The sequence below is a fragment of the Pan troglodytes genome, chromosome 5, assembly GCF_028858775.2.
Source record: "Pan troglodytes isolate AG18354 chromosome 5, NHGRI_mPanTro3-v2.0_pri, whole genome shotgun sequence".
Classification (NCBI taxonomy): Eukaryota; Metazoa; Chordata; class Mammalia; order Primates; family Hominidae; genus Pan; species Pan troglodytes.
This window is the reverse complement of record NC_072403.2, coordinates 45,314,921-45,338,541: the sequence shown is the minus strand read 5'-3', so window position 1 is coordinate 45,338,541 and position 23,621 is coordinate 45,314,921. Positions and strand designations below refer to the sequence as shown.

Here is a 23,621-nt window from a genome sequence, read left to right as displayed (position 1 = left end):
GGATTTGCCATTCTATTTCCTGTGCAGAATAACACTGACCCCCTTTCCTCTAGCTCCTGCTTCTCATTGCTTCTAAAACCTGCCTCAGGAGGAACATTCCCTGAGAAATCCTTCTGCAATCTGACCACCCGCTCCTCTGCTCTCTCCCAGTCATCTATACCTTCTGAACCACGTGACCTTTGATGCCTTGTCTATCTGCTTCGCCTGCCTTTTAACATAAACTTTGGCCTTCCCATGCCCTCAGTGCTGAGCTAAATTGTATGGTCAAGGACAATATTTCTTTTACTTATCTCCAACTAACCATAGAAAAGGGTGTCAATAGCGTAGACACTCAGTGCTTATTAACAGATGGTCTGTTTCACCAGTTGACTCAGTCTGAATGAATAAACGAATGTTATATTTAAACAATAAAATGCTTTCCAGAGAAGAAGCTATTAGGATACAGAGAGGTCAGAGGTTAAAGGTTCACCTCCTGGATGCTTCTCGCCTCTTTTCACCACTGTTCACTGGGGGATGGGAGTTTCTTCTCCTCAAAGCCCACATTATTAGAACCTGGGCCCTGCCCCTTCATCTTCTCTGTAGTGCCCCCACCAAAACTCAACTCCAATCCAATCACCATTTCAAGTGTATAACCTATTTAATGTGGAGACTGTTCAGAGTACAATCACTGTACAGATTGGGGAAAGATAATTACCGTACTTAATTGAACCTAACAGAGTTCTCTAACCAAAAAGTCCTTAATGGCAGAGTCAAGGATTCACTACAAGCCAGCCAGATCTTCACTTTCCCCTGCTCCATAACCCAGCCCCTGGGCTCTCAGGTGATGCGGCTCCTCCCAGGTGTCAGGTGTCTGGTGCCTTCCCTAGTTTCCTGTTCACAGAGATCTCCAGCTCTTGTGAACTGCAAATTGATGGGTTTTGGTCCACGTTCCAGCTCACAACCCTCCAAAAATTTCCTTTTTTTTTTTTTTTTTTAACCATCTCTGACCTTCTGACCCTTAGGTCTGATATCAGTGGTTTGTTGGTATTTATAAGATCATTTCTAGTTGACAAATGACTTTCTCTTAGCAACATAGCATGCAAAAGGAGCGTTTTGGAAAAAACTGAACTCATAGAAACAGAGAGTAGAATGGTAGTTGCCAGGGGCTGGAGTTCGGGGAAATGAGGAGGTATAGAGCCCAACATCTGGGGCTCTAATGCACAGCATGGTGACTGTAGTTAATAATACTGTATTGTATACATGATATTTGCTAAAAGAGATCTTAAGATCTTAAGGGTGTCAATAGCGTAGATACTCAGTACTTGTTAACAGAAGGTCTTTTCACCTTAAGATCTTTTCTCACCACAAAACAAACAAACAAACAAAAAAACAGGTAACTAACTATATAAGTTGATGGATGTATTACCTAACTTGATTGTGGTAATCATTCACAACATATACCTGCATCAAATCATCACATTGTAAACCTTAAATATATACAATTTTATTTGTCAATTATGCCTCAGTAAAGCCGGGGTGGCCTGTGCAGAAATAAAGGTTCCATTTCCAAAAAAAGAAAAACAAAGAAAGGTGGGTTTTGGAGTCAGACAAACCTAGGATATAGTTATGGCTTTGCCACTTACTAACTGTTGACTTGGAGTCACTTTTAACCTCTTTCAACCTTAATAACCTTGCCAACTAGGCCCAATACTACCTAGTTGACTCGGTTATTTTAACAATTAAATAAGAACATATGTAATGCCTGTAGTATATGCAAAGTTCTCAATAAGCATCAGCTTTCCACCACTACCAATAGAGTTGTGAAGATTAATTGAATTAATATTTGTGAAATATGGAACAGTGCCTGTTACATGGAAGACACACAAAAAATAAATTTCCCCTTCCTTTTTTTCCCCAAAACATGAACATAAGCATATCTAAACTCCATTTTGCATCTACTTACTTACAAGCTAAGGAAACAGAATTTTACTTAAATCCATACATATTTCAAGGAAGGGGTATTTTTTGCTCCTTAGCTAGAATGCAATTCTTTAATTCTCTTTTTAAAATGTATGAAAATTGACCAGGCATGGTGGCTCACACCTATAATTCCAGTGCTTTGGGAGGTCACGGTGGGCAGATCACTTGAGGCCAGGAGTTCGAGAACAGTCTGGCCAACATGGCGAAACCCCATCGCTACTAGTTATACAAAAATTAACCAGGTGTAGTGGCACACACTTCTGGTCCCAGCTACTTGGGAGGCTGAGGCACAAGAATCGCTTGACCCTGGGAAGCAGAAGTTGCAGTGAGCCAAGATTGCACCACTCTACTCCAGCCTGGGCAATAGAGCAAGACTCTGTCTTAAATAAAATAAAAATAAATAAAATTAAATACATGAAAATAAATGAGTCTATAGTGAATCCATTCCTAATTTAGGCATAGATAGAAAATTTGCCTCATTTTTCAGACAACAGGACACGTTAACAATGCTTTAACCACTGCCTCTGAAGCACAGGCTCACACAAGAGCTAATCTCATTAGGGTGGAAGCCACTCAACAGGACCCTGTGAACCATGGCCTTTGGAAGCAGTCAAGGACATGTGAGACTCAGGGAATCCTATGTTCTGTAGAATCTGGAGCCTCTTTCTTTTTTTTATTTTTATTTATTTATTATTATTATTATTATTATTATTTGAGATGCAGTCTCACTCTGTCGCCCAGGCTGGAGTGCAGTGGCATGATCTCGGCTCACTGCAAGCTCCACCTCCTGGGTTCACGGCATTCTTCTGCCTCAGCCTCCCCAGTAGCTGGGACTACAGGTGCCCGCCACCACGCCCGGCTAATTTTTTTGTATTTTTAGTAGAGACGAGGTTTCACCGTGTTAGCCAGGATGGTCTCAATCTCCTGACCTCATGATCCGCCCACCTCAGCCTCCCAAAGTGCTGGGATTACAGGCATGAGCCATCGCGCCCAACCGATCTGGAGCCTCTTTCTAAGCTGAAGAAAACTGCTGCCTTTCTGTTCAGGGAGCTGTCAGTCAACCTACAAAGAATTCAGACACACGTGTTCTTCCACTCAGATTCCCAGGATTGGTCCAAATATTGAGCCTGGAATTAGACATCCAGGCTTTTTCAGTGTTGCCACATCTACGGGCTAAAATCAATAGAAAAGACTCAATAGATCCAGTTTGGCCTGGCAGCAGGAGCCACAGCGTGCTGTCTTATTTAATGGAAACGTTGCTGGCCTCCAGATGCCTAAGCTGGCTCCAAAACGCAGAAATGCCACCATGACCCAGGCGGCTTTCCAAGCTCAGTGCCTGCGTCTGTCCACGGATTTCTGTAACAGCCCATGTGGGCACTTAGTCCTGGATGAGAACATTTACAAAATAAAAACCCCAGAGATGCTAGGTTAGGAAAATGAGTGTTTTCTACAGATGCTCTTGAGGACCACTGTTTAGATGTCTTTTGTTATTGCTGGCAATCAGAAGCTACCCCAGAGCAGCTGCCATTTTTTCAGAGGCTCCAGGCCTGTCCACTCCTTTAGCAAGCCAGCCCTTTCCTCACCTGCTCAAGGGAAAGTCCAGGAGGCAGCCACAGCAGGTGGGTGAATCAGATGCAGTTACCAAGACAAAAGGAAAACACAACCTGCCTTGAGCACTGCCCCCTTTATTCCACCCAGCCCGCGTGGTCTGCACTGCTGGGCCAGTGTGGGTTGCCCGTGGGATGTGTGATTTCTGGCATCAGGAGTCAGGAACCCATTTGATTTATTTAGATGTGGTGCCACCATTGGGTGGGTCTCCTAAGGTTTATGTGGCTTTCCACTTCAGATTTTCCCTTCGCTCTCCTCCCTAGAGCTCCTGCCAAGCCTACCATGCTTCAGCCTGGTCCAAGCCAGCCCTGAGAACCTACTAATTAAAGGTTCCTTTGACATCTTTCATGTGGCTACTTAAGAAACTCTAAGGCAAGTCCTAATCTGAGGACTTTAGCCCAGGTGATATTATCGGAGTTGAACATAGCCCTTTAACCTCAAAGCCTTGGGGCACTAGCCCATTCCAGAAATTGTCAATCGAGAGGAGGAAGTAGGTTGAGTGAGTGTCCTTGGTCACCCCAAAAGATCTGATCTCTGGTCTTCACATCTGCAGTCACTTTGGCCGTGGCTTTTTTTCTTCCCCTCATCCTCAGATTTCATACCCTGCGGTACCAGCGCAGCAACCCCTCAAATTGTAGCTGGGCTACACCAGGCCCTTTAAAGTCAGCAGAACTGTGACAGATGGCTCTGCTTACTGTGGTGACCTCCATCACCCTGGAGGTGGAGGAACATGAATGGAGGGCTTCTCAATGATACACGCATGCTAGGGCATGATGCTGCTCTCCAGGGGAGACCATCTGCACAGTAGTTCCTAAAGCGATGGGACCAGGTGGCACCGGCATGATGACAGTAACAGTAAATGATGACATTTGCTATTATCAAATGGCAGTTGTCATTTAATTGGTTAGTAATCTGGAAGCCACCTATTAAAGGAAGAGCTTCTATGCCAGGGATGATTGACTGGCAGAGGCTGCTGAAAAACTGTGCTGAGAACTCTAATGCTATGATTAGTTTCCCAGGAAAGATGCTGAGATTGATCAGCGATGTCTTCTAGGGGTATGAAGAGTGAAAGCGGTAACATAGGGTCTGCATATTCAACATCCTTGTCTTTCATGCACCTTTCAAAAACTCCTCCTTCCTAAATCACAAGCATCCTTGTGGGAGGAAGGTAAAGACACTATCTCCACTGTTCCATCTAATCTTTCTGGGAGATGGCTCATTTCTCTTATAAGATCTGTTATAGCCCCCAACCCCATTCCATGCATGTATTCAGTCCAGTGTCAGTGCATCCTTGGCTCTCCATCATCGAAGCTGCTGGCTTGTCCTGCACCTGGGTTTCTGGCTGAAGCCACCATTTCCTCTCTATGCCCCTGGAGACATCCAGCACCACTCCCAAGAGTGTGGGCTCAGTGACCTTCCCCCTGACCTTCCTATCCCTCTTGACCTTTATATTTCATGCTACAGCTCGATAGATTATCCCTTCCTCAGCTCTGCCTTGTCTCTCTTCTAAATCCTTATTTCCTTTTCCTCCCATCATCCCGTTCATTCTACCTTCTCCACACACTCAGGGACCTCAGTTCTCTCCAACTAAAGAAGAGAGGGGAGAGAAGACCAACAGGGGACGATGAACAGTGAGGGGGTGCTGGATTCCAAGGAGACAGGGGTTTGGAACACACTGAAATGGAATTCTCTTCTAATTATTTAGGTGACGATATTTTTGTCTATTTCACCCAAGTCAACACTTACCAAGAAATTTCACTTCAGATAGAAGGTTATTTCAGGCACCATACAAAAAACACACTTGATCCCTGCCCATTGCTTCTCATTCTTGTATGCACCTCCAGATTCTACACGTTGTAGGTATTCATCATACTGTGGTGTCAGAGCTGTTCCCTTACCTTCAATTTAAAGAGCTTCCACTATTGAGCCACAGAGTATAATCATCCTTCAATATGATTCCCACCGTGAATCATCAGCTTCCTTCCTGCCTTAGCACCACATGCCCCCCACCCAGCTCTGAGCCTTCTCATGCTTTCAGTCCCAAACAGTGTGTTCCAAACCCCCATCTCCTTGGAATCCACCCCGCTTCTCACTGTTCATCGTCCCCTGCTGGTCTTCTTCTCATCCCTCTCTTCTTTAGTCAGAGGGAACCGAGGCCCCACGCAAGTGAATATCTCCCAAGGAAAATATATTTTTGGCTCCAACTAGGAAATCATTTTTCAGCATGAATAACACAACTCTCTCCATCATTGTACTTTTGTCAATTTTTAAGCAATAGCTTAAGCAGCAGTAGGTTGTTTAGGAGCAGCCAGGAAAATAAGCTCTGGCCCATGTACCCCAGACTAAAGGAAATCAGACAGCAGGCCCAAAGGCAATAGCATAAACTCTCCACTTCCGATGTTTTTCCTTTCCATTTGGTTTCCATGGGACCCTGTGTTGGGGATGGGGAGGGCTTCCCAAAGTACCAAGTTGTATTCGTTAGCAAAATAAGGAACTGAATTTCAGGTTGAAAAAAAAAGAAAGCATTAAGAAGTGGGTAAGGGACCAGCGCACAGGAATTTGGATGCCTAATGTTTCAGAAATCCAACCCTGAGGCTGATGTTGAAAGCCCCTTGTTGACTACCATTTCTACCTATGTGCTCTTTGACCACTATCAAAGTTCAGAAGAGATTACACCTTTGGGACTTGTAAATATTTTCCATCCAACTTACAACCGAAATTGCAATGTCGTCTTTTGGAGAATGAGACTCAGAAATTCCTCTCTTTTAGGTTTTAAATGGTTCTGTAACTCAGCAAGCCAGCAGGCTTCTCTTAATCATTCATATTTCAGGGATCCAGCGCTGGGACCTGTGATTAAAATTCACTAAAAGCAAACAACTAAGAAATGAGCTCTAGAAATGAGCATGGCAAGTTCCCAAGGTCCTCAGCTCTGTTGAGGAGCTGAGTCTGACAGACTAAACAAAGTTGGGAAGAAGATAAAATGTATGTCTTTGCAGTACCTCTTAGCTAATTGTCAATAAATTGTGGAATTTTTCTTTGCTAGCACTGAAATAATGATACCTTCAGGAGTATAGTCTTGTGTCACTTAACAACTGAGATACATTTTGAGAAATGCGTCATAAGGTGACTTCATCATTTTGTGAACATCATAGTGTGTACTTAAAGAAACCTAGATAGTATAGACTACTACACACCTAGGCTAGATGGGATAAACTAATGCTCCTCAGCTACAAACCTGTACAGCATGTTACTGTACTGAATACTGCAGGCAATTGTAACACAATGGTAAGCATTTGTGTGTCTATACATAGAAATAGTACAGTAACAATGCAGTATAAAAATAAAAACACCTGTACCGGGCAGTTACCATGAATGGAACTTGAAGGACGGAAAGTTGGTTTGGGTGAGCCAGTGAGTGATGAGTGAGTGTGAAGGCCTAGAACATTACTGTACACTATGTGTATTTTATAAACACTGTACACTTAAGCTACACTAAATTCATTTTTACTAATATTTCAATAATAAATTAACCTTAGCTTACTGTAACTTTTTATCTTATAAGCCTAATTTTTTTAACTTTTTAATTCTGTAATAACACTTAGCTTAAAACACACATTATACAGCTGTACAAAAATATTTTTTTCTTTATATCTTTATTCTATCAGCTTTTCCCTATTTTAAAATTTTTTCATTTTTTTTAAGCTTTTAGACTTTTTTGTTAAAAATGAAGACACAGTGTCAGGACCTTCAGTGTCACTGTCTTCCACCTCCACACCTTGTCCCACTGGAAGGTCTTCAGGGGCAGTAACACACATGGAGCTCTCATCTCCTATGATAACAATGCCTTCTTCTGGAATACTTCCTGAAGGACCTGCCCAAGGCTTTTTTTACAGTTAACTTATAAGTAGAAGAAGTACACTCTAAAATAATGATAAAAAGTATAGTATAGGCCAGGCGCAGTGGCTCACACCTGTAATCCCAGTACTTTGGGAGGCTGAGGCAGGTGGATCACCTGAGGTCAGGAGTTCGAGACCAGCCTGGTCAACATGGTGAAATCTCATCTCTACTAAAAATACAAAAAGTTAGCCGAGCGTGGTGGCGGACAAATCCCTGTTACTCGGGGTGGCTGAGACAGGAGAATCGCTTGAACCCAGGAGGCAGAAGTTGCAGTGAGCCAAGATCAGGCCACTGCACTCCTGCCTGGGCAACAAGAGTGACACTCTGTCTCAAAAATAAATAAATAAATAAATAAATAAATAAATAAAGTATAGTAAATACATAAATCAGTAAAATAGTCATTTATTATCAAGTATTATGTACCGTATATAATTATATACGCAATATTTTTATACAACTGGTATCACAGTAGGTTTATTTACACCAGCATCACCACAAACATGTGACAAATGTGTTGCACTATGACATTATGACAACTATGACACCATATGGGACCACCGTCGTACGTGCAGTTCACCATTGATTGAAACGTCTTTATGTGGGGCAGGACTGTAGTTGCATTTTTATAAAAGCTTCTTGGAGTTGGAATTCATCTCTAATGGTGGGCCAGTAAGCATGGTGACATGTACTGGGGAGAAGATGGTGTTGAATTTCTAAAATCATACTATGTAGGAGATGAAACTGTCCAGTAGCATGGTGGCAGACAGAGAGAGAGAGCAATGGATACATGCCTCATTTTTCACACCATCACAATATGCTATCCAGAAGGAAAGACGTTAAGCATCTAAAGCACTTTTTCATTCATTCATTCATTCAAAAGATATTTTGTGTGCCAAATATGCTATAGTGCTCTTGTATGCCAAGTACTATCTGGATTCTAGAAATATTGCTGCAAACAAAACTGACAAAAATCCTTGCTTTTATCCAAATTGGAAAAGAGAAAGTCAAACTATCACTGTTTGCCAATGATATGATCTTATACCTAGAAATCCTAAAGACTTCTCTGAAAGATTGCTAGATTTGATAAATGAATTCAGTAAAGCCTCAGTTTACAAAATAAATGTACACAAATCAGTAGTTCTGCTTACATCAACAAGGACCAAGCTGAGACTCAAATGAAGAACTCAATCCCTTTTACAATAGCCACAAAAAATTATATAATACCTAGAAATATATGTAACAAATGAGGTGAAAAATCTCTACAAGGAGAACTACAAAACACTGATGAAAAAAAACATAGATGACACAAACAAATGGAAAAACATCCCATGCTCATGAATCAGAAGAATTAATGTTGTGAAAATGACAATACTGCCTAAAGCAATCTACAGATTCAGTGCAATTCCTATCAAAATACTAATATCACTTTTCACAAAATCAGAAAAAAACTCCTAAAATTAATATGGAACCAAAAAAAGAGCCTGAATAGCCAAAGCAATCCTAAGCAAAAAGAACAAATCTGGAGGAATTACATTACCAGATTTCAAATTACACAACAAAGCTATAATAACCAAAACAGCATGGTACTGATATAAAAGTAGACACACAGACCAATGGAACAGAATAGAGAATGCAGAAATAAAGCAAATATTTACAACCAACTGATCTTTGACAATGCAGACAAAAACATACACTGGGGAAAGGACACTATATTTAATAAATGGTACTTGGAAAATTGGATAGCCACATGTAGAAGAATAAAATTGGATCCCTATGTCTCACCATATACAAAGATTAACTCAAGATGGATTAAAGACTTAAATCTAAGACATGAAGCCATAAAAATTCCAGAAAAAAAAAACCTAGGAAAAACTCTTCTGAACATTGGACTAGGCAAAGAATTCTTGACTAAGACCCTAAAAGCAAATGCAACAAAAACAAAAATAAATAAGTGGGACCTAATTAAACTAAAAAGCTTCTGCACAGAAAAATAAATAATCAACAGAGTAAACAGACAACCTACAGAATGAAAGAAAATATTTGCAAACTATGCATCTGACAAAGCAGTAATATCCAGAATCTACAAAGAACTCAAGCCAATCTGCAAGAAAAAAAACAAATAATCCTATTAAAAAGTGGGAAAATGACATGAAGAGACATCTCTCAAAAAAAGATATAAAAATGGCCAGCAAACATGCAAAAATGCTCAACATCATTAATTATCAGGGAAATGCAAATTAAAACCATGATGAAATACCATCTTACCCCAGCCAGAAAGGCCATTAATAAAATGTCAAAAAACAATAGATGTTGGCACAGATCTGGTAAAAAGGGAATGCTTATACTCTGCTAGTGGAATTGTAAATTAATATAATTTCTATGGAAAACGCTATGAAAATTTCTCAAAGAACTAAACGTAAATCTACCACTTGATCCAGCAATCCCACTACTGAGTATCTCCCCAAAGGAAAACAAGTCATTATATAAAAAAGACACCTGGATGCATATGTTTATCACAGCACAATTTACAATTGCAAAGATACGAAATCAACACAAGTGTCCATGAACTGATGAATGGATAAAGAAAATGTGGTGTGGATTACTGCTCAGCCATAAAGAACAAAATAATGTCTTTTGCAGCATCTTGGATGAAACTGGAGGCCATTATCCTAAGTAAAGTAACTCGAGAACAGAAAACAAAATACCACATATTCTCACTTATAAGTGGGAGCTAAGCTATGGGTATGCAAATTTGTACAGAGTGGTATAATAGATATTGGAGCTCAAATGGGGGAGGTTTGGGGGGTGAGGGATGAAAAACTACCTATTGGGTACAATGTACACTATTCAGGTGATGAGTGCACTAAAATCCTAGACTTCACCGCTGTACAATTCATCCATGTAACCAAAAACCACTTGTACCCCTAAAGCTATTGAAATAAAAAAATTTTTTTAAATACCTGCCCTCATGGAGCTTACAAATTCTAGAAGTAATAATAAAACATATTAACAGATGAAGTAAACTATGCAGGTAGTAAAAAACATATATGGTTCCGTTTTTCTGTGATATTGTAAAAATAAATCAACATTTTAGATAGAGAAGCACTAATAAGAGTACGATCTCATGGGTAAATCTACTATTAATATTACGAGGTCATTTTGAGCCCCACGACCTTGCCCTTTCTGTCAGGCCTACTTTCCCTGGAAAAACTGATCTAAGAGCCGAAATGACTGCCTCTAAAAGCTGGGCATTTTTCACCCCTTTATAATCACTTATTTATGTAAGCCTCAGTTTCCTCATCTATAAAATGAACTTATTTGCGGAGATCATAGAGAAATTTAACTGAAATAATATATAAGAAAGCACATGATACTATCCTTGGTATACAGTATATAAGAAATTCATTTTTTAATCACCTAGAGATCATTTCTATTGGATGGCAGAGCCACCCATATTAATCAGGTTGCCTTTGTAATCCACACTCCATCTCTGCCCCCTCCACCTGGAAACTTCTTCCACGTCTTCTCTACCTGGGAAATGCTGCTTCATCCTTCAGATCCTTCTAGATGAAGTTCACTTGCTCCCTCCTGCTTGCAGCCTTCTCCCACTCTCGCTGAGAGTCCCTGCCTCCCTCCCTCCCTCTCCCACATGCTGGACACATACCTCTCTACAGCAAGCAGCAACCTCCATTGTAAATATTTGTTCACTTTTCTTGTTTTTGTTTTGTTTTGTTTTGTTTTTTTGTTTTGTTTTGAGATGGAGTCACACCTTGTCACCCAGGCTGAAGTGCAATGGTGCTATCTCGGCTCACTGCAACCTCTGCCTCTTGGGTTCAAGTGATTGTCGTGCCTCAGCCTCCCAAGTAGCTGGAATTACAGGTGCGTGCCGCCATGCCCAGCTAATTTCTTTTTTTTTTTTGTATTTTAGTAGAAATGGGTTTCACCATGTTGCCCAGACTGATCCTGAACTCTTGAGCTCAGGTGATCCACCCACCTCAGCCTCCCAAAGTGCTAGGATTACAGTCGTGAGCCATTGCGCCCTGCCATTTTTCATTTTTCTTTCTCCCTTACTGGACTTCAAATGCTTTAAATCAAGGATCAAAGCTTTAATGTTCAACTTTACATCTCTGTCACATGCCTAGCACAATGCCTAATATAAATAAAAACTTCTTGAGAGAATAAATAGATGATTGTCTCGTTAGCAAGGTGAGCTTTTAATCACTCTTTTTGCTCCTTTGCTCTTTCTCTTTCAAATGCATACAGTGCATGCTCAGGGACGGGAACTGCGATAGGAGAAAGAGCCTGTTTTCTAAATCCTCAGAGGGACAAGGAAGTGATTTCTTCAGTAAATAAAAGCTGTTCATTAACTTTGCAGCTGATCCCAAAATGGGGTGAGAAGTGGTATATTAGTGCAATCCAAAGGAGCTGCGCATGAGCTCTGAACAAGCGGAATGGGGATGGGCAAGGGGAGGGCCAGGCTGGGACCTGGGCTCACACACTGGAGCTGCCCGTGAGTCCTTCCCATGTGCTTCCCTCTGTGGACCTCAGCCTTGCTCCAAGTGGTGGCCTTGAAGTCTCTGCAGGCATCCTGGCCTTGCCTTGCCTCTTTGCCTTCCAGCTATGCTTCAGCCACCTCACCTTGGCCTCCCTGAGTGGACATTTGGGAAAACAGCTGACAAGATAATAGCCATCATTCTGATGTCCTTCACCTGTGGTCACCACAATCAAAGAACTCCAACTCCAGAATACTTTGTCCGTGATAGAAGGAAAACCAAGGTTATGTTCCTGATGATAAGCCCTTGGCACTTCAGGACCCCTAAGTGCCTTTTAAGCCACCAAGAGTATTAAATCCTTCCAGTGTAACTTTCCCATAATGTGTACTTTATTCCATTGTAAGTCTTTGAAAGTTGGCGATGCATGTAGAATATGTTATGCTGCTGGCCCCGAATTTCTTAGTAGGACCTTCAAGACCGTACACAACGATCCCAAACTGCCTGCGCTTGTCTCCTCTGTGCCCTCCACGTCCTTTCTGCTCCCACGGCCCAGGCCCCAGTGCACCTCAGGGAAGGTGTGTTTCATGTTGTTTCGTGTTTTCATATTGTCACTTACTTTTGTGTTGTTCGTTGTTGGGAATATAGTTAGTCCCAGTGGTTGCTCAGTGCATTGTAAGTTCTCCCAGGAGTGGCTGCCGCCACAGTGCCATGGGCTCTGGAGTGGTCCTTTCCACCCAGCTGTCAGTTCACACTGTCAGCTCTGCAGAAAAAGCAGAGCCTGGGAGGGAAGAGGCTGTGAACCCTTCTTCCCTGCAGCTTAAGCAAGCTTTCACTCCCACCCCACACCCCTTTCACCCACCACCCCCACACCTCTGTTGGTGGAAGGCTGCTCATCAGCTCCCCTGCGGGGGGGCAATTTGGAGATCCCCCAAGCAGGCTCCAGTGTGGTCTCTGTGGAGCTTTTCTCTTCCCATCTCCAGTCCAAAGTCTCATGCCCTCTACTGTCTGTTATTATTTTATTATGTAGCAAAAGGCATGCACTGTTAGAACTGGGTGCAGACCCGGACAGGGGAAAGGTATGGAATGAATCCGCTGGCTCCTAATGGGCTCTGCTGGTGAAGCGTGCCCCTCAATGTCTCTCATGCATCAGGGATCATCTTTCTGCGTCTCACACAAGCGGATTCCCAGGCCTACCCAATTCTAGAGTGTGCAAGGCAGATGTGGAGACAAAGCTGAGTCGTGCCCATTTGCTTCTGATCGGAAAAGGGTGGGGTGTATTTGTGTGCCTCACCATTTAGACATTCTTCACGGTGCTATTTTTATCAAGAGTAATCATTAAACTGGTGTCAGATGGGCTAGTCCAGTTACTCACCCTTAGGATGGGTGATGGGACTCAGAGAGTTTTTTCCAGGCAAGAGGAGACGTGGTATGTGGCCCATATGAAAGCCTCTGCGGAACCCTTGGCCTCAGAGTGAGCCTCACTAACCCTGGACTGTGTTCCCGCAGCAATAACAGCAAGGCTCAGCACCACCCAGCTTCATTCTCAACCTGATTCATTTAACAGATGTATGCTGAGCACCTTCTAAATGCCAGACTTTGAACAAGACACAAGGATTCACAAAACAAACAAACAAAAAACTATTATCTCTACCCCCTGAGAAACTTACATTTCACCAGAAAGGATTGCCATGTGAAGTGGCAGTGTCCACTGGGCTGTGCATATTATAGTTGTATTTATAAGGAACATGGTGGAAAGAGGGTTTGTTCTGCCTGGGCTTTGACGAAAGCTCCACGGAGGTAGAGTCACTGGAGGAAAACATGAGAAAAGGCCTCCCAGGCAAAGGAACCAAGGGCAGAAGCATTAAAAAAAAAAAAAATGGCTCTGTAGATGCATCCAAAATCCAGCGGTGAATTCAGTTCTCACTGAGGGGTCCCAGGCATACATCTGCGCTGACCCTCACTCCGGGAGGTGGTGAGGAGGAAAGCCTGGTCCTGGCTGTACTGACCGTGAGTTCCAGAAGTTGAACTCTGAACAGCGCCCAGCAGTGAGGGTTGGCCTTTATTGGCAAAGGCGATACAGGATATTGAAGTTAGAGATGACCTAGGGACCCCTGCCATGGCCAGCTCATGGGTCTTGTAACTGAGGACCTAACTCCTGAAGCAGAGCCGAGACCCCCTCACTAACCACAGGAAACAAGAATGAATTGTTATACAGAGACTAAGAGCAGAATTTTCTAGATGCTATCTTTCAGTTTGGATTATAATTCCTTTAACTAAATGCCTGGAAATTTAACAGAAAAACAAAATAGGGCATACCAGGGAGAAATGTGGCACCGAACGATGGTAAGAAAATGCATTTGCAGACGTCCTCGGCAATCCAGGGCTTGGTGCTCTGGTTTTCATTTCCTCCGAGCAGGCATTCCAAACCCCGCCCCCAACGAGTCACATGGCTGTGCAGGCACAGTCCTGCGGGGTGCAGCGGGTGGCACTGGAAGGGCCTCCTCAGCAGGTTGTTAGCCAGCTGGAAGAGCCTGGGGCCACCTGTCTGGTCAGAGTCTCTCTGCTGTGGGCCTCTTGGAGCCAGGGCTGGTTTTGTGGTCTGACTAAAGTGACAATGAAATTAATAGGATCCTGATGCTGTGACTGAGGCCATTTCCCTGTGTCTCCAAACAGGAATGAGAGAGGAAATGTCATTAGGACGCCAGGAGGCTTTTGAAATCTTCAAGAGGGACCACGCTGACAGCGTTACCATCGATGACAACAAACAGATTCTGAAACAGAGGTAAGGCTGTCTCAGAGAGCAGCTGGTCCTCCGGGGCTCAGCCAGGCCAGCCTAGAAGAGATTTGCTTACTCTGTCCTTCCTAATCTGCCCAACATAACTATTACAAGAAAAGCATAATGTTTATTCAGTTTCACATTTAATTATGTCCAGCCTGGTACAGTTCTCCTTCATGTGTGAGCCTCACCATCCCAGTACTACGGGGGTAAGCAACTTTAGGGCAGGGTCTGTTACTGACAGTATCGACGTGATTTACAATTCTCACATCATACATTCATTCTCATCAGCCTGTACTCTATCCATGTCTTACTGTTCCAAAGGAGGGGGGAAAAAGTCTATGGACCAAATTATATTCTTAGAACTGCAGGCACTCCAGCTGTTCTGGAGAGCAGTCCTGTCTTAGTCAAAGAAAATATGTGCACATCTTGTGACCCAGAAGCCTTTGGTGTCTTCTCCAGGCCAAAATTAGAGCAGGCAGGATTATCTGCTGACATGTTGTCAGATGGGGCTGTGCTCTGGACCCCTTCAAAAGAAGCTTACTTAGAGGTATATAATTTCTTTTAGCTAGTCTGTGAGGTATATGCATATCCTCAAACTGTAGCAAACAAACTCTATCGGATGTAGGGGTCTAGAGCTCAGAAGAAAGGGTGAACTCTCATATGTCACATGAGACTGTGGATCCTAGCACACAGTAAGTTTTCAAGAACTATTTGTTGAATTAAAATGAGATCTGGGTTTGAGAATCATATGACAACTCAGGAAGCCTAAGAAGTAGATGAGCTCTCAGGAGAACATGTGGCAGTGCTGAGGCCTAAAGAGGGGAGCCATAAGGGAAAGGAGTTTGAAGGGAAGGTAGAGAGAAAGGAGGCCATAATGGAGACTGAGAAGAAGCATAAAGAAGAGGGGGCGAACCAGGAGAAAATAATGTCCTGAGAGCCAAGTCAAGAGGAGAGCCGGCTCCAAGAAGAAGCAGACTGTCAGTAGTGTCAGATGCGACAGAGAAATAAGCAGGAGGGAACTGGGAAGTGTACAGAGATTTTGCAACTAGAAGGCCATTGGCTGGACTGCCGGGCATGGAGGAGCGAGTGAGAAGAAATGTCATTGCCTTCAAAAAGTTGGTGATAGATGAAAATCTTTTTTTTTTTTTTTGAGACAGAGTCTCACTCTGTTGCCCAGCCTGGAGTGCAGTGGTGTGATCTTGGCTCACTGTAACCTCCACCTCCCGGGTTCAAGTGATTCTCCTGCCTCAGCCTCCCAAGTAGCTGGGACTACAGGCACCCGCCACCACGCCTGGCTAATTTTTTGTATTTTTAGTAGAGACGGGGTTTCACTGTGTTAGCCAGGATGGTCTCATCTGCTGACCTCGTGTTCCGCTCACCTTGGCCTCCCAAAGTGCTGGGATTACAGGCATGAGCCACTGTGCCTGGCCTAAAAACATTTTTAAAAAGAACAAAGAGAGGTAGCTTAAGTAAAAGGGAAGTTGGTTTCAGGATGGGAAAGAATTGGCTAATATTATAGGCCACAGAATAAGCCAATGGTAAGAGAAAGGTAGAGAAACAACAGGAAAAGCTGACACAGCAAGGCTCCTGGAAGACAGGAAGGTAGGGAATAAAAGCTCAGTGGAGGTTAGCCCTGGAAGGGAGCAAGAATGGAAAAACAAATCAAGATGGGGCTGACATTGGCACACTGAGAAGAAGAGAGAGAAAATTAAAGATGACCTCAGTTTTCTCTGTGAAAAAGAAGTTGAGGTAGAATAAGAGACTTGAGGGTGGTGATGAAGGTTTAATACAGCAGCCACAGGGAATGGGAAAGAAGGTAGACCCGGAAGAAGGAAAAAGAAAGGCAAACGGAAAAGCAAACCGCAATGAGGGTCGAAGGCCCAGCCTAGACTATCATCCTGGCTTTTACACTTTACCAGAAGGCAGATCTCAGCTCATTCAGGAATCCAGTGAAGGGAGTGGGAGTATATGGCTCTGTATATGAACGGCAGTCCAGCCCTTCCTAGTCAAAAGAACTACTTGCTTCCTGCTGTGACCCAGCAATTCCTCTTCTGGGTATATTTCCCAAGAAGTTCTCATGCAGGTTTATAAGGGGACATACTCCAGGCTGCTGTGAGCAGCCTTGGCTATTCATGGCCAAGGCGAGTTGGAAACATGCTAAGTTTCCATCACTGGGGAAATAGACAGGTAGATTAATGCCGATGCCCCATGAAGCAGGACGCAGCAGGTGGGAATCATGGATTAGATGTATGCATACCAATTAACATAGACCTTAAAAGCGTAGCACTGAGTAAGAGCACATCATTCAGATAAATTACAAATAGATCCACAGAAAGCAAAGAAAAACATGCAAACAAAGATAAGTTTTAGCAAAAAGGTATACTTTATGAGTCCCAGATATACTTTAGCATACTTTACCCACAAGAATGGGAGCAGGGCATGGGGATAAAAAGGAGTGAATGAATAAACGAATAAAACAAGGGGATAGGGAAGAAAATAAAGTGAATCCAGTGAAGCTGAAGACTGTCTCCCTAGAAAGGGGGACATACGCACATCTGCACAAATTTTAGCCTGTAAATCCAAGGGTTTCACAAGCCTTCTAATGCTTATCCATGTTGTAAGACATGAATTTTTAATATGGCTAGTTGGACGTGTTGGGGCAGGATACCTTGTCTGTCTGAAGATAAGCATGTCAAGCTAGCTGCCTCATCCAAAAGACTTCCAAAGAGCCTTCAGCCATGTCTATACGAGAGGCTTCTTAGCTTACACCAGGGACTCGTAACTGGCTTCATATTAAAACAACCCACAGAGCTTTTAAAAGCTACCAAAGCCTGGCCCTGACTCCCCAGATATTCTAATTAAATTAGGCGCAACCTGAGCATCTCTTTTTAAAAAGCAGATTCCAGTAGCAAGTAGGTTGGAAAACCACTGGCTTAGACAGTGTCCAGAAACCATGAGATCCAGAATCCCTAAGGTAAGACCCCCCAAACGCTACAGGTTAGAAAAAAATTACCAAGTGATTCTCACACATGCTCAAATCAAAGAACCACTGACTTAGGGAGAACATAGCACTTCATCTTTCTTATTATAAAGTTGGCATTGTTTCTGGTTCTGGTTTGTAACCTGAGTTTAGGTCTATTTTCAGCAGGGATTTGGGTCGGGGCTGAGTGGGATGAGGATGTTGTGGTCTTCCAAAGCCTTCTAATATAGAGCTCACTTAACTCTGTACAGTAGAGTTCTGACAACCCACGTGACAAATGTGCTTTTGAGTTTAAACATACCTAAGTTATGCAGGATGGGCTGGCAATACCAATGATCCCATCTTCCTTGTGGCCATAGTGCAAGGGAACTAAAACTCACACAAGCTTTCCTCTGAAAAGAGGTTTTCCCAGCAGTAAATCAGTCTTTTTAAATCAAATGAAAAGTCAGGAGACCAGCCCATATTTTTTTAAAAATTTCTATATCTGACTAATGTTCCTGTAATACTAACCATTAAAGGACTATTTGGTATAGGGGATGTAACCCAGAACCTACCCCTTTCTTAGGATTGGAGCTCTTATTTGCATTGATGGAGAGTATTGAATTATTAGATATTACATGTTCATAACTGCTTAAGGAAGGGGAATAAGAAAAATGTTCTTGTATGAAAACAAATAACTGCATAAGCAGGGTTGCAACAACAGACATCAAAGGAAGGCTTCACAGATGCTCATAGGGTCACTTCCATGCCACCCTTACTTTAGGAAATGCCCTTCCAGTAACCCGGGCCCCTTCCACACATTTGCTTCCATTCCCTCTAGTGACAGGAAGGACTCATGTGGCCCAACTGTGGGAAGATGGGCAGTTCTGGGAATACAGACACAGACTGGAGGGGGTTGACTCAGGGTGAAATTCAGCGATGGCTTCCTGCCTCATCTCTAAGCCTCAGCTTCCCAATAGACCTCAGCAACCAGGACCCACCAGCCTGGACTCCCATTTCACCCCAGACTTCTCACATCAGACTAATTCTGTGGTCTGACCATGCTGGTGTTGGGACATTATGTTGGCAAAGTGCCACTAAATAGGGGCTGGAACTAATTGCCCCCATGCAAAAGCCTTGAATGAGTTCAGCCTCTCTACCCCATAGCAAGTAGGTTCTAAGCACAAATGTAGGGATTATTGGTGACCCACAATCTCTTCTGACTCTCTCAGCCCTGACCCAGAGTATAAGAATTGATTTAGAGTTGCAGGAGGGGACAGTGAGTGGTTCCCCCATCCCCTTCATTCCATGTTACTTTTTTTTGAAGAGACAGAGTCTCACTCTGTCGCCTAGGCTGGAGTGCAGTGGTGTGATCATGGCTTACTGCAGCCTCAACCTCCCAGATTCAAGTGATCCTCCTGCCTCAGCCTCCCGAGTAGCTGGGACTACAGATGCATGCCATCACGCCTGACTAATTTTACCTTTTGTAGAGATGAGGTCCCTCTGTGTTGCCAAAGGTGGTCTAGAACTCCTGGGCTCAAATGATCCTCCCCCATCCCTGGGCCTCCCAAAGTACTGGGATTACAGGTGTAAGCCAATGCACTCAGCCCCATGTTACTTAATAGAAAGGTTTTTCTTCCCCTTTTTCCTGCACCCTTTGCTGCTCTCACAGGGGATTTCTAGCATCCCTAAGCTCTGGTCTCCAGTCTGAGGAAGTTGTGCTGCCTGTATGTGACAAGAGAAATAAGATGTTGGCACATGAATAGGATGTTCGCCCTTTGGTGAACTAGAGCATGTGAGCCAATTCTTAAGCCAGATTTTTTCAGCAGAGAACAATTGCAATTCACAATCACATTTTCCAGGCATGACTCATCCCTATAGTATACAATAATATGAAGAGAGGCTGGAAACCCCATGCTTGGCAAATACCAGTGCCCAGGCACTGCAAGCTTTCTTTTGTGGCAGATTTTTCATACAAACTGAATCCATCAGTCTCAGAGTCCCATTCAATAACAAAAGAAGAAATAAATGGGGAGATTAACTGCTATTGGAAATGAAGGTGTTGAAAATGTAAACTAAACAAAGCAAAGAACCCCTTCACTCAGTTGGATCCTTCTAACATAGAATCAAACAGCCATCTAAAACCAACAGGAAAACCGGACTGAGGGTGGAGAGAAACCGTGTGGCACCATCAGGAGGTAACTCCCATGGCGAGGAGGAGTTTCCTGGCTCCCATTAGACTTTCATTTTAACCCTTATGATTTTTCCTTTTTTTTTTTTTTGTATTTACATCTTTTCTGCTGAACTAAAATGATAAACTCTGAGAGCAGAGATTAGATTAGAATCTTCTCAGCCTCTCCACAATTTTAAAAGCAGTGCTGGCCACAGGAAAAAAAAAAAGGTACTCAAAAAACACTTTTTTTGTTTGTGAATGACAATTTGAAATTGACTTTGAGAAATCTTGGCAGCCAAGAAAATGGCTGGAGAAGACTTTACAGCTTCCGAGAAGTAGGGGGATGCAGCAGGCTTCTGGAGGGTCAGGGGAGGAGCTGATCAACTGGAGGCGGGAGAGGGAGGCCATAGCGGGATAGATGAAACAGGAAAGGAATACTAGCATTTTTTAAAAAGCATAAGGGGAACAAAGGGTGGATCTTCATTACAATAAAGTGGAGGCAGCCAGGGTACAAGGTACAAGTTTATGGAGGAAAAAAATGGCAAAATATAGGCCCAGTCTTCTGTCCTCCTCTCTGACAGGGAAGGGTATTGGATGTTCACTCTATGAAAAAGCAACATATTAAGTTAGTTGTTCTAGACAAGAAAAGTAGGAAAGATATTGTAGGAACCCTTTGCCCTCAAACACATATTGGCCCACCATTCTCAGAAAGCAATCTCAGCTGGCATGACAGAGCATCTGGTTGCAGAGGCTCTTGGGGACTGAGTGGCTGCTGAACACCAGCCCCTCTCTTTGGCCCATGGGTAAAAGCAGCCACTGCCCATGATCCCTAGTGAATGGTGTGTGGGGCAGAGCCAGCTGCTTCCCCAGTCATGATGAGTATCTCTGCCTGACACACCCCACAGCAGGATGGGATTCTTTCTGGAACTGATCTTGGAAGTTAACGTCAGATTCTCCCTCAATTCCTCCATCCTTTTCATTTCCATTGAAAATGAGAAACTCAGCAACCATCTTGAGTGTCCTTGACCATTGACTTGCAGAGATCCTTTCTAATACTTTGGTTTGCTGAGACAAACTATTGTCTGTGGTTACTGCTTCCAACACACATTCCCACCTCACAGTCCATCACATTCCCTACGGGGGGTTCCTACACTGCCAGGCCATGGTCATAATGAATTTATGACACACAAAACATATTTGCATGCATGCTCTTTCCACATCAACCCAGCCCTGATGGCATCTCATTCTAATCCTAGAAATGAAGAGCCTGAGACCCAGTCGCTAAGAGGTGAGGTAGGCATTTGGTCCTCCTCTGACTTCCAGTCCAGCGCTCTTCACTTGTGCACGTTGCCTTGGCACACACACTTGCTCACGTGCTTATCTTCTTTTATTCTACAAATATTTATGGAATGCTTACTAGGTGCAAGCCCCTGTTCTAGCCCCAGAGAAAAGAGTGAATTAAGCAGATGTGGTTGCTGTCCTCATGGAGCTTACCATATTGAAAGGGAAACAAACAAGTAAACAGGCAATTCACATATAGTATGCCATCTGCTTATGATGGCAGAAGTGCAGGGTGCTGGGGAGCACCTGGGGGTGTCATGTATTGTAGACCTGCACAGTCCTGGAATGCTATCCAGAGGAGGAGACATCACTGTGGAAACTGAGGGGTTAGGCAGAAATTAGTCAGAGGAAAAGACAGGCTCCAAGTAAAGGGGACGTCCCCAAGATGAGAGACAGTGTGACACTTGATGAAACTAAGATTCAAGCCTGCCTGGGAATGTTGTGGGGGATGGAAGAGAAGAAGCTGGAGAAGGCAGCAGGAGCCAGAGCGTGAAGAGTCTACTTCGCCCTGTTAGGGAATCTGGACTTTCTCCCGAGGTCACTGGGGAGCACTTGAGGAGTTTTGAGCAGGGGAGTAACAGGACCAGGTTTGCATTAAGAAGAATCACTCAGGCTAAAATGTGGGGACTAGCCTGTGGACAGGCAGTGCGATTGCAGGGGAAGGAGCAAGCAGTGGTTGCAATAATCTGGGAGAGAGATGGCAGCGTTCTGCTCTCAGGCAGTTGGAGCTAAGTGGAATGCTCTGATAGATATTGAGGATAGAGAATGGCTGAGACTCCAGGATTGAGGGAAGGCGCTAATGGAGAGAGGGGCAAAGGGTGGCGTGCAGGTTACTGACATGAGCCATCCGTAAGTGATGGTGCCGTGCATTGAGACAGGAACAACAGGAAAAACAGGGGAGGTGTTCAGGGCAGATGATTAGTTCTTTTTGGGTACAGTCGATTTTAGTTATCTTCAAGGTATCAAACAGGCTGTTGGATACCTGAGTCAGGAACTAAAGCAGGGCTGAGGTGGAGATTTGAGAGATGACAGTTGAGATAGCCAAGGAGATGCTGGCATAAAGGGAATGCCTACAGGGAGTAGGGAAAATGAGGAGTGGGCCTAGGACAAAATCCTGTGGATTATCAACATTCAAGGAACAGGCTGCAGAACACATCAGCAAAGGAGACTGAGAAGGAGGTGCCAGAGAGAGGGGGAAAAAGACAGAAGAGCCGGGGCCCTTGGAAGCCAATAACAGAGCATTTCCCCAGGGTCTGCAAGTACCTGTCTGGCACACAGTGGGAGCCATAGTTGAGGAGGGCTGGGTGTTACGGGAAGCCAGGCTAGTAGAAGAACAGCAGAGCATCGCATTCCTTCTCCCTTCCAAGCCCAGCCCCTGCCCCTGCACAGGATTTTGTGTGCAGGTGACATGGCAGCCTGCCTGCATCCACACTGGAACTGCACCCAGCTATCTTACACTCCCCAAAGCCAGCCACACAACTAACGACGCCCTAATAGGAATGCTTTGGCACCAATAGAAAGAAACCCTCAGGCGCTCATCAGTGGTCCTGGCTGAGTTACACAACCTTCCTGCCCCTCCTCAAGGTGCAGCCTCATCAGCGTAGCAGTGAGCAGCACCTTAGGATATCATACAGGGGTGCAGCATACCCTTGGCCAGAAGTTGGCTCCCTGAGCCATCTCATGGATGAGGATGCGCCTTTTAGATAATCAGGAGGCAGGAAACTCCCCCTGGTGAAGTTTAGGTGAGCAGAATTCAGACGGAGGGGCAGGAGAAAAGGGAGTAAGTGAGGAGGGAGGGAGACTGGGGCTGGCTGGAGAGGTGTGGAGATGCAGGTGGGCCAGGAAGAACGTGGCAGCACTGATGGGGTCACCCTCTTTCTCGCATCTTTCCTAACCGAGTCCTTAGCCTTCTCATCTCTCCCATCTCCTTTGACACTTGCTCTTTCCCTCTACACACTCAGGGTTGGGCCTTTCAGAGTTCGTCTTGACAACCAGGGATCAGGAACACATGTGGGTGGGGTGGCCTGGAGTGGTGACAACTTCCAGAGTGACGGGAAAATGGTCTCATGAAGACTGCACAGCCCTCAGACCACACCTCTCCAGTGGGAAAGCCCTTTTTAGCTCAGGACTGGGTTGCAGCAGAGAAACAGGAACAGCTCGTGGCTTTCCACACAGTTTCTGCCAGCTCTGGAGCAGGGCGGCTCTTTGGAGAGAGTTGACCACAGCACTCAGCGGCTCCCTCTGCCAGGTCCCCCAGACACATCTGGGCACCGCCAAGGCTGGAGGACTCCATCCCAGGCTTGTCAGGGATTCTCTGGGCAGTACTGCGGTGGAAAGTCCCTCTTCTGCTTATGTTGTCTTCCTTTTCTATCTGTACTCTGGTTTCCTCCAGCATTGATGTGAATTTCAGTG

The 23,621-nt window shown here is 44.1% G+C and overlaps 1 protein-coding gene across 9 annotated transcripts in view; it reads left to right on the top strand.

The window, feature by feature from the left end:
• Window positions 1-23,621, top strand: part of KIF6 (kinesin family member 6) — a 382,518-nt gene that overhangs the window by 273,186 nt on the left and 85,711 nt on the right. For 8 of the 9 annotated variants that reach the window (XM_016955398.4, XM_016955396.4, XM_016955395.4 and 5 more), the window contains one exon: window positions 14,631-14,739. In XM_016955398.4, coding sequence (XP_016810887.1) covers window positions 14,631-14,739 — 109 coding nt within the window. Of the gene's footprint in view, window positions 1-14,409; window positions 14,506-14,630; window positions 14,740-23,621 lie in introns of those variants that run through there. The other variant, XM_016955399.4, reaches the window with a different exon arrangement.